At 32.2% G+C, this 12,120-nt stretch overlaps 2 protein-coding genes across 3 annotated transcripts; both read right to left on the reverse strand.

The window, feature by feature from the left end:
• Window positions 1-862: 862 nt before the first annotated feature.
• On the reverse strand, window positions 863-8,053 carry Tsp97E (Tetraspanin 97E). Of its 2 annotated transcripts, XM_073082425.1 has the most exons (7): window positions 7,719-8,053; window positions 7,467-7,634; window positions 6,968-7,066; window positions 6,459-6,572; window positions 5,637-5,759; window positions 4,876-4,981; window positions 863-3,425 (listed from the first exon to the last, which is right to left on the reverse strand). In XM_073082425.1, the coding sequence occupies exons 1-6, from the start codon at window positions 7,776-7,778 to the stop codon at window positions 4,907-4,909; spliced, it is 639 nt and encodes a 212-aa protein (XP_072938526.1). In that variant the 5' UTR covers window positions 7,779-8,053; the 3' UTR covers window positions 863-3,425; window positions 4,876-4,906. The 2 variants fall into 2 exon arrangements, with proteins under 2 accessions (XP_072938526.1, XP_072938525.1); XM_073082424.1 differs by lacking the exon at window positions 4,876-4,981 and having other exon boundaries at window positions 7,719-8,048.
• Window positions 8,054-8,897: 844 nt separating this feature from the next.
• Window positions 8,898-10,368, reverse strand: LOC140749392 (transmembrane protein 177). Its single transcript, XM_073082423.1, has 4 exons — window positions 10,088-10,368; window positions 9,877-10,013; window positions 9,698-9,789; window positions 8,898-9,598 (listed from the first exon to the last, which is right to left on the reverse strand). The coding sequence occupies exons 1-4, from the start codon at window positions 10,243-10,245 to the stop codon at window positions 9,011-9,013; spliced, it is 975 nt and encodes a 324-aa protein (XP_072938524.1). The 5' UTR covers window positions 10,246-10,368; the 3' UTR covers window positions 8,898-9,010.
• Between the last annotated feature and the right edge of the window lie 1,752 nt (window positions 10,369-12,120).

Here is a 12,120-nt window from a genome sequence, read left to right on the forward strand (position 1 = left end):
GCGACGCACTATAGGTACTACGCGTTATAATTTTCGACGCACAATTCCTGTACTGTATTATTTAATCATTTTCAGCAATATCATAAATGACTTTTTAAATAATGTGATAAGATAATAATATTACGTAATATTTCAAGTGTATGAAATGACCGAATATCTTAAAATCTATGATTATTCTTATTGCGATTATTAGTTATATATATCTGGCAGTGTTACACTAATAGATTGATAATGAAATTTATGTGGAAACGAGATACAGTATTATAATCATATACTTATTATTTGATATAAATATCTTCACAGCACTTGTGTCGACCAGTTAATATGATAAATGTAACATAAATATAGCAATATCACTTAAATGTGAATACAGATCATAAATAAACAAAAACTTTCTTACTTTTGTTTTTTTAAGGTCAAGTGTAGACGTAATCATATCCAATTGTAACAATTTAAACAAACTTGATAATTTAGCAAAACACCAGATAAAACTAATAAATCATGTATAAAATAAGATAGCTGTGGTATGTTTTGAAGTTGGTAGAACCCTTTGTGGTTCGACTCCGGCGGCACCACCACCACACCTATATCTACCTTATAATAGCAGTGTTAGGCGCTGCTGTGTTCCGGTTTGACGGGTGTGGTAAGGGAGACAGACTTTTCCGAGGCGTTCCAGCTTAGTCCTCAGGGGTAGCGGCGCATCTGTGGCCGACCTCAGGTGGGAATATCTAATCCTATCTGGGGTTGATTACAGATGTCCATAGGCGGCAGTAGCCACTGATCATTAGGTGGACTGTATGCTCGTCTGCTACTCCTATATTATTAAAAAAGAAGTAGTGTAGGTAGAATTATACAAAATACATAATGCATAACACACTTTATTTTCCATATAGGTAAATAGGTACATTTTAGTAGTACACTGATAGCACTATACACATTACCTACAGATATACACATAACTATTAATGGCTATATAAACGACTCGGAACTAAGAAAATAAAAATTGTAAAATTTTATAGTTCGGTGCATTAAAAATGAAAATATTTTAGCGTATAACATAAGAACACATTGTAAAGCAAAAACTAAAGCTATATTGGTTCTCGAAGTTTTCTGCATCCGTATGAGATAATGTTTAAAAGCTGTAATTTTCATCAAGTAACGACGGATACAAAAAATCAACGACACATACAATTTAGTATACGAAAATAGATTAAAATTTTTGACAAGTACACACTCGACACATATAAGCTACATATAATAGTAGTTGACAATTTCTTTAAATGTGATAGAAAAAACAATCCATAATTCGAGTTATAAAATGTTTGTAAGCAAGGGTACCCAAAATAAAATAAAATCTTCAACGGTAACTTAACATACAAAGTTACCATATTTAAAAGGAATGAATATAAAAGAATGGTGATATTTATTTGATCTTAGTCGGGTATTACACCTACACCGTTACGTTTCTTTTCATTGCTTTGTATACACTTTATATCCTGCAATCAGAATCGAGGTATTATCACTAATTGCCAAGAAAAAATAACAGGTACATTTTAAAGCTTCTATTAAAATAATTCATTATCCGTACAATACATATTATGCAAATTATATAAGGGCATGATCAAATTTACAAATGTTTGAAATATTTTCATGTGCGAACATTTCTCATACAATTAAACATTATGGCTGATTATTGCACATTGCAGCGTTTCCTCTGCGTACTCATACGAACATTATACGTACAAGCTAACGCCTAATCTTGTGAACAATTTCATACTCTTCATATGTTTACAACGATGGATACAGGTTGGATACAGGATGGATACAGATCGCTGGTTAACGATAAGACCGCCTTTAGTATTGTCTTTTAAACTAGGTTTTTATTTTTATATGTATCTTCTTTTATTGGGTACAATAAAGAGTATTGATTTGATTTGATACAGTATAATTATGAGGAAGATTCAAATGTCCAAATTAATACCCAATTCGTCAATTAAAGAGTTATTATGTTTTCGGGTTTTCCTTTATTAGGGAGTCCGGAGCTTTAATCACCCGCCACCCTTATGTACGGCTATTTTAACAAAAGTCACAAAGTTTAACGCCAATATGTACGAATAACAAGGATACGGAAATTATAACGATAAGGCTACTGACTAGTAGGTGAAACACAATGTACATTCGATTACAAAATTGCGCTAACATAAATTACACACACAGACACAACAACTCTATTTTCAAGTCCTCAGATCATCGCCATACAAGTCTTTTCATCATTACCCCGTACTAGAACTTAACGTAACTTCAAATTCTACACTACGATAAAATTAAATGCCACTGGATAGTCAACGTAACATAAAATGACATTGTTATAATCTCAATGTAGTTTATAGATGTTCAAAGAGAATCCTTAAAATCTATTTGGAAAAAAAATATTATACGATTTTGAACGACTGTGTATTATAATTAAAATAGGTTTCGATATGATATTAACTATGCATGTTATTCATCATATTTAACTGCCATTCTAATATGTTCGCTTTTTAAATCGCTAAGTAATCAAAGCAACATTTCTGGTCCCAACGACGCGCCATACCCACCAATTTCAATATTTAATTTCAAGATATACATGACGACAATGTTTGTTAAATAAAAGATGTAGGCTAAAAGATATTTTTGTGTACTTTTTTGTATCAACCATGCCGGATATGTGATAAACTTAATCCATACAGTCTGGAACATCACATTTCATTTCTGTTTCAATTTAACAGTGCGTATCATATTGTAACTCTGAACTCGTCAAGTTCGAACATACAGAATATATCTGTGGTAACATCAATATATATTGCAATAGATGAAACAAAAATACACACAAAAATAAATGATACGCAATCAAACGAAATGTTTTACAATAATCTTATCTACATGACAATGTTCTTAGATGATTTAATAAAGACAGTATTTTGAGCAACTTTAAAAAAAATACATTATGCGGACCTTTTTCCATTTATATTAACGAAAACGTACACGGCTGATATTTAGCCCGTACCAAAAGCGCTTCCAGATTTTAAGAATCATGTTATTCTTATAACAATGCGGAAGTAGTCTAATAAATATTTACAATGAACTCAGATGTCAATAAACTTATTTTGGTTAAAACTTAAAAATTTAATGGCAATATTACAAGAATTCTTTGTCAATCTTCCAACTAAATATAACCTAAAACTAAAGACAAGAAAGAAAATATTAAATCAACTACAAATTGTCCTACAAAATTCGCTAATCAGAGGCTAGGCTACAAAAATTAAAAAAATATTTCACAGAGAGGTTCAATACAAGTAATTTTTTCTAGGGAAAATCGCATGAGGTTCCTTGTAGTTGGGGTCAGGCTGGTTGCGGTAACGTCGGGCGAGCCACACAGCGAACAACTGAAAAAAAATTTATTTAATATGCATTATAAAAATATAAAATAAAAAATCGAATGTTTATAGCAATTGAGTGCATAAAAAACAAAAAAAAGAATTTGTAAAAATGCATAAATATAGTGTTATATAAGTTTTAATGCGTGCACCATGCTGCATAATAACATCGTCTCATGCATTAATTTGATACCAAATAAGTAATTACATTGTATATCATAATTATAATGCTTTTTATGCAACATTTCGATACTCATGTTGTATTCGGAATACTTGTCCATTCGCGTGGTATCGATTTTTTTGCAACGAATGAAAAAATTATACGCCTACATCCTTGCGCAGCTTTGACGCACTTGTCATTGTTCGACAAGTTATTCGGCAGGTTGATCGCAAGTATCTAAATGTTGCATTGCGAAAAAATATTAATACATAATAATATATTATGATCTACTGTTTATTGTAACGATAATAATTTAGTATATATTTCATTTAACATACATCGGATTCAACACGGGAAATTTTATTTTATTACTATGACATTAGAGAAGCTTGCAGTCCACCTATGTAACATTTATGACCAACTCAATATAGGACAGGTTCTATTTGAAGCTTGATATTTCATGTGTAAGTCAGCCAGCATCAACACCCATCCACCAAAATGCTGAAATGCTTCGCGCAAGACATAACAATGGTGGTTGTACCTCCCCCACATTACCATAGTAGCTCTACCACACAGAGCTGTATTGTACCTACAGGTCTGTGCTCTACCACCTTTTTACACGCTTTATATTAGCTTCACTTGTATGTTTGTCAGTGAGCAACTCCGTTTTTCAGTAGAAAGAGATCAACATACATCCTTATCTTACCCTGCATGTATGAAAGAATGAAATAGAATACCGAAAGCTTTATAGTTGCTTTTATATAAAAGCGTGTTTTTTAGTTTTTTGAACTATATTTATTATTTATTTTGATAATGCTGCAACGTAAAAAATAAGCAAAAACTTCTCAGCCGCGTATAAAAATAATTGAAATTTGTATTGGTCGGAATAATATTATAAATTTGTTAATGGCAAATTTACATTTATAAACATGGAACAACATGAACGATATTATATAACATTTTAAACAAACGTCGCGTTCGTCGGGCCCATTGTTATTTATTTCGGACAATGAAAATACAGATGATAACAACTATTTGATAGCACACCCACGTCACAAGAAAACAAATAATGCGCACCTACACGTATTTATATTAGCGCTGACAAGGAATCACAAGACAAACAATGAAGCACTCTACTTATGTGTGATATTATTTTACTATAGATAGAAATAGAACGCCTTAATAATCCATTCCTTTGAACCTATAAATATTTGAAGCAGTTGCCATGCCTAATAATACAAAAAATGAAGCGTCAGTAAAGGTTGCAGAAGCAGCATTCTAAGCGCGAAACCAATCCACCTTAAAGTTACAGTCCGATTATTCAGATCATTCAGAGAAATGCACTGGGGTTAGCCCGGGGATCCTTCTGATTACGATATCTTACTGTCAACCAAACACCCAGAAACTGGAAAACAATCGCCAAGGTATAGTTAGTCACAAGATGTGTGATGAGCAATTAACACAAATATTATTTACAGGTTTCATAGCTGTTAAAAACTTACATAATAGAATATGTTACACATGATTATGTGAAAATTAGAAACAATGAGCCAAAGAGTTAGGTTAGGTTATTTAAATGAGGTTTAATTAAGACAGAATTAAGCAACAAGGACAAGCAAAAATTGTGATTATTTGAAGTTATAAAAATTCCAAATAACAATGACGAATTCTAATGTATTTTTATTACAAATGGTTAATCAATCATAATACATTAAATGGAATGATTGTTATGTTTCTATCCCAAATGCTGCAAGAAAATATATTATAAATATTGTAAGAAAAATATTTAGTGTCAGTTGTGAGAAAATTACAATTATGCATGATCACAATAATTAATACATATGTTATGCATATAATATACATATAAATACAATATGTACTTGTTATATCTCATTGTGTATATACTGATAATAAATAAAAATAAACGTGGTGGTAAATCTGCTGATAATTTTGACATAATCTTATTATATTTTACAGACACAAACAAAGGTTCAAGTGATAAGACATGTAATCATTATTCGCAATGTAAATGCAAAAGATTCATATATTAAATGATGTACCTCAGTAAAACTGAAGAATAGTCCAATACCACCACAAAGCTTGAAGGCACGGTCAATAGTCTCCCTTAGTTTCTCCATACATGGCTGGCATTGGCAGTCAGGCAAGTCATTGCAGCAATTTCTCTGTAAAAACATATTATGTTTACTATTACACCATTATATTATATATGGAATTATATACCATTATATATAATTCCATTAATATGTTAATTAACCAAATAGGTATCATCAACCCATTACTGCTGAATGTATGCCACAAACTTTATAGATAATAAGGTACTTTAACTATTAGAATCTTTTGAAGTTTGATTGCAAAACCACCCTGCAAGATAAACAGCAGCTTTAAGCACTGCATCTATGACAAACCAAAGGTGCACTTATGTGGTTATGCACTAATTAGCTATGTTAATCTATACTAATATTATAAAGAGGAAAACTTTGTTTGTTTGTTTGATTGTAATGAATAGGCTCAAAAACTACTGGACCGATTTTAAAAATTCTTTCACCATTCGAAAGCTACATTATCCACGAGTAACATAGGCTATATTTTATATGAAATATATTTGATAAATAGACTTTGAGGCGGTACAAAGTTTGCCGGGTCAGCTATTTTTATATAAAAAACGAAAGTACAACAGTATCAACCTACTAGAAATACAGTAACTACCCACTGTTAAAAATAATGAGAAAATAATTTAAAGAAAATATAGAGTTAACAACATAGAGATAACACAGACATTATATGGAAAAGTTCCGATAACCATGAATTATATTACTCCTGTAAGGAATTATCTCCTGTAAGTTAATTCTTAATATACTTACAATATCACAGGGAGGATGGTCTGTGGTGACATTCGGTGGCAAGTTCTGGAATCCGCAGCATTGGAACCTTTGCTGTACTTGTTCCCTAACATCCATGTCCACTTGATTCCAGCCCTATAAAATAAGACCATTTTGTAGTACTATTTGTTTATTGTTACAAAGGATAATATATGTAATACTCACTACTACTACTACTATTAATGGTTATATCCATACCAGGACAAAATAAAAAATAAGTCGAAAATGCACACTTGCACATTTTTATTGCAACTATATGTACTTGTTTGTAAGATAATTAAAATAAAAATTTTACAAGTTGCATGTGTGTAGTTCACTCTATTAATTCAACATTCCAAATGCTTGTAATTTTTAAAAAAATTATAAATGTATATATTTTAAACATATTTTTACATGTAGGTCGACTTATCAATATATTCATGCCAGATATACATATATGTTTGAGTTGACATAATATTAATCAATATCAAGATAACAGACGATAAACTAACCTGTTGAGCCAACATCTTTTGTTGATCAGAATTAACACCAAGGCAGGCACAGGCCACTGAAAACTGTACCAGGAACAGAAGGAACAGAATCACCATATACTAATTTCTGGAGTCAAGGCATTCATTGATACAACAATTATGAAAAAGATTAAAATATTTCAATACAACTGACAGTGACTAAAAAGTTTTATGATACATGTAAGATACCTACATACTTATATTTTTAGTATGAACATAAAAATAAAAGCAAGTAATTATGACACTCATGTAGTTGCAAATAAAGCACAATCATGATACCCAATTTTACATACTTATAAAGTGAAGGGTATTGCTTCTATCCATAAACAAAATAAAACAAAATTTAATTTAAGTCCCTTCACATTCAATTTCTTCACATTTTAAATTCAAAATATATGAATAAGAGACTAACAAAGGTTTGCTAATGAAAAATCATAATATTTTTATTTTATTACACAACTTCACAATTAAAAAAGGATACGAAAAATAGCATGACCTGATGATGTTTAACAGCACCTGCCAAGCCCAGCAAGGATATTAGAATAAGAAAAACCCCACATGCCAGAATGCCACCAACTATGGGCAGATTGGTGACCAACGAAGAGGCCTGTCCATACACTGCCACTGATATCAGGATAGACGCCACCACCTACGAGTAATATATTCGTCAAAAAAAATAGTACACTATCATTTAAATTAAAACTTATTAGTTAGTAAAATTAGCAATTCTTACCACATATAGGATGTTTAATGCAATCAATGCATTTTTAGAGCAAGTGAAACCCCCACACATGTTGATAATGGAACTTTTAACACAATGGCAATGAAACGTATTGTGTATCGCGAAATAAGGTAGAGTAAAATTTGGCCAAGAAGTGAAAGTTATCTCAATTTATGTCATTTCTATGACTGCAGTCCGTTAAACACTAGTTTTATAATAAACAAGTATATTTCCACTCAATGAGTAATATTTATTTCTGTGAGCGTTCGTCTTCAAACCAATTCACTATCTCCAATTCTCCATTCTCCTTATAACTTGACATTTAACTTTGATTTAGACATTGACACAAAGACAAATCTGTCAGTGTAGTCTATCTCTGTCAATCAACGAAAGATTATAGTAAAAAAATGATTTACAGACTATGAACGACTATTAGGTCAGCCAGACAATTTTACCGTTTGCCGACTGACGAGTCTAGCTATTCCCACTACAATGTTCCAGTTCATATTAAATCAACCAAGTCAAATTTTACTGGTGACTGGGACATAAATGGCAAGGTGGATATTATATTTAAGTATAACCGTTCTCATTAGAATAACTCGATAAAACTGATTTAATGTTAACAATGTGAACAGGCCCTATACCAATACTTCTGATGTATTGATAAATAAATCGAAGACAATATTTTATGGAAATTTAAAGTAAATATTGTGCTACTAAAACTAAACTCAAAAAATGTTTTTTTTTTTTAATTTAGTAAACATCTGGCAGATAAGAATTTTTGCCATTTAGTCATAGATTAGATGCATTTAGTTTAGAGAATTAGACCTGCTTAACAAAATAAATTTCATAAGTGTCCGCATTCGCACTGGGTCATAACGCCATACAAATTTGCCTAATCTTCTTTGTCTATGTACCCATATCTAATAGTACCAATGTAGGGAATTGTAATCCCTTCCCAGGGACCATATGTAAGCATGTTTAGCTCAATAGTATAAAAAAATTGAGAGGTTTGCTTTGAGTTAAAGGTTATCAATTGTCACAACACTTCTTATGGAACTTCCGCTCAGGAAAAATAGAAAAGCAAAATGCCTTCTTATAGTAGACAAATTATTCATTAAGTTATTTTTAATCACAGGGTAACTTAAAAATACATTTAGTATGTAATACAAATAAAATAAAAATATAATGTAAAGCAGCAATTAACCAGATATTTATTTATTTACAAGTGATTAACATATTTAACAAGTGACAACATGAAACACTACTCTTAAAACTCCTACAGTTACAAATTAATCATAATCCTATGCAAATGCTTCTGAATTAAGGTTTTCTAAAACCTCACCCTTTCCACTTTCCTTTAGTTTACTTTCAAAAAATTGTTTTCTGTGGATCAGAGCTAATCGAGGCTGTCGGATGCCATAATTTTCATTACCCATGGCAGTGTACTTCTTTGGACCATCGTTACCCATTAGCTCCCTTAGGGCTTGATTTCTTTGTAAAAGCTTTTTATAATATATCACTCCACTTTCAACATAATCATCGCCTAGTTCACACAATTTCTTATCAACTTGTGTTTCATAAAAAGTTTCGGTCATATCTTTTAGTAGAAAATACATGCCCAAACCAAATGTTCCAACAATGGTATATAGTGTAACTCTGATGGGTGGAGGAGCAGCATACAAATTAAGCTTTTTGTTTATGTATTGTGACAAATTGTAAACGAAAAAAATACACATAAATGGATATGCCGACTCATATATCACTTTGTTGTTCTGGACCATTAAGATTTCTCGACAAATCGCAAATTCTTGCACTTTCTCAGGTATAATGAGAGCTTCTCCTAACTTTTTGCCGATATCAGTTTTTAAATTCAATTTCTTGTGATTTACCTAAAAAGTTTAAAAATTAAAATCACTTCAAATAACTTTCTTATAAAAAAGACATTGGCTATTATGAATGTTCTTCAATTATTAATTTATTAGTTTCACCTGTATATTATCCTTTTCAATGTCTTCAAACGATTTATAAGTAAAATTGACTGGTATTCCAATAATTGCACCATATTTTGAACTAGTGCTTCCTAAAAAAAATTAACACATATTACTTTAAAAAGAATGACAATTTTGAGCAGCATTGCATATCAAAAATTAACAGTCAATGGTCTTACCAGCATGAAATAGATCATAACCAAATATACTAAATGGCTGAATAAGTTTTCTGTGAACGTCAGGCATTTTCAAAATATCAAGACACTTTTTGCAACGCTCCTGCAACTCTTTCGACAATTCAACTGGTTTAGATTCACTGTAACGATAGAAAAGTAAAATTTGGAAAATGTATTATAAAAAAAAAATATTTAATAAAGAAAATAAACGTACTTATAATAATGGACAAATTCCTTGTATTTATCAATGAAAATTGTATTAGGCAAAAATCTTGTTACTGAGAGACCGATGCCGGTAGTGGTAATTAGTGCCATGGAGAATCTGCGTCCTTGCGGAGAGAGAAACCATGTTACTGGTTTCCTGACCGCCATTAAGGATATAAGTAATTAATTTTAACAATAAAATGCTTTAATAAACTATTTACAAAATAGCCCTTTTTTGGTTATGTAAAACATTAAATGGTAAGTAATATCAATGGGTTTGTGACATTCCATGTTCATTTGACATTTCATTTTCATGATTGTCATATTTGTCATTTAAAGTTTCAGAATTCAGACCAAAGAGTACAGTCCGTGCTTTGGATTCTATTCTTTCCACCTAACATTTTATTTGTATATTACTTCGATCACTAATAACATTTATTAGTGATAAGAGTTATTATTAAGATTTTTATTAGTGATCGAAGGTATAGTATATTACATTTAAGCCATGCCTTCAAGTCGGGCAGTTTACTACAAACATTATCTAAAAAGGGATTAAGGCTGCATATAGTAGGCATACTTCGATACAAAGAGTATAGTAACCTGTTTCGAAGAGAAATCACAACATATAAAAAAATTAAATGATACCGTTAACAACAAATACAGGTTAACAAATTGTAAGGAACGGATATAAATACTTATTCAAACTACTATAGTATAATCATCATCATCATCATCAACCCATTCCTGTCCCACTGCTGGGCACGGGTCTCCTCTCAGAATGAGAAGGATTAGGCCTTAGTCCATCGCGCTGGCCAAGTGCGTCTTGGTAGACTTCACATACCTTTAAGATTTTTTTTTTTATAAATCTCTCAGGTATGCAGGTTTCCTCACGATGTTTTCCTTCACCGTTTAAGCAAGTGATAATTAATTTCTAATACGCACATAAATCTGAAAATTAGAGGTGCGAGCCTGGGATTTGAACCTCGGACCCCTCGATCGAGAGGCCGTGTTCCTTAACCACTAGGCTATCACTGCTTTTTTTTCTATAGTATAAACATGTTTCTATAGTATAAATTATAAAGTGAGAAAAATGCGTTTTCTTGGGACTTCTTATCCTACTAGTCTTTAACAACTTAAAACCGTACTTGCGACATGAAGGGGAGGGTGAAGGGGCAAGGATTACTTTCTTAAAGGGGTAAATAAATCTCTGGTTTAGCAATACTTCATAATTGAATAAATATTACAATATAATGGGCCAACATTAAATCTTTGCCATCCCCCTGTGGAACTATTTAAACGTGCCTACGTCAACATTCTACCATCACACTACTCCGAAGGATGAAGTTCCATTAATTTCAACTGGACTCGTAGCGGTCTTCCACTCTTCTATTTGTACAAACGTTCTTGCGACGAACGTGTAAGAAATAGAATAAACTTCCTCCTGAGATATTCCCAACGCATTATGACATGGGACTCTTCATAAAAATTACAAAACCGTCACCCCTCATGAAGTACACGAACCCCTTAAGATAGGAATGTGGTCCCGCTTCTGCCTCCTCAAGCATTGAGCGTGCGAGGCGAACAAAGTCCTCCACGGAAAGCGTTTTAAGGTCGTGCCCTGTGTTGTTCCTGTCTTAGTCACCCACACCCGCAATAGTCAATGAGGAAGGGTTCTGCTGAGCTTAGAGACGCTGTCGTTGCGACCTAGATACCAATACGTACCATGCCGATGCGCAGCATTTAAAATTCTTCTAGACGGGCTGCTTGCCTACACACAGTAAGGGTCATCCCCACTCTTACCCCACTCTACACACTAGATTACTCTTGCGGCAGGTATGTAAGTAGCCCGCCTTCTGCTTTACAATATTGAAACCACGGGACAGAAAGTGATTGAAACCATATATTGATATGGTTTCAATCACTGTTCCGTGGTTGGACTCATTGGAGTCAGTCAATTGAGTCAATATAAGAGTATCATAAAACTCTGTGAACGTGTTTTTTTTATTAAACTTGTTTATTCTCTTCGGTCTAGATAGTGAAAAG

The sequence above is a fragment of the Epargyreus clarus genome, unplaced genomic scaffold (assembly GCF_041222505.1).
Source record: "Epargyreus clarus isolate Ecla_fem2 unplaced genomic scaffold, WU_Ecla_fem_2.2 ptg000018l, whole genome shotgun sequence".
Taxonomy (NCBI): domain Eukaryota; kingdom Metazoa; phylum Arthropoda; class Insecta; order Lepidoptera; family Hesperiidae; genus Epargyreus; species Epargyreus clarus.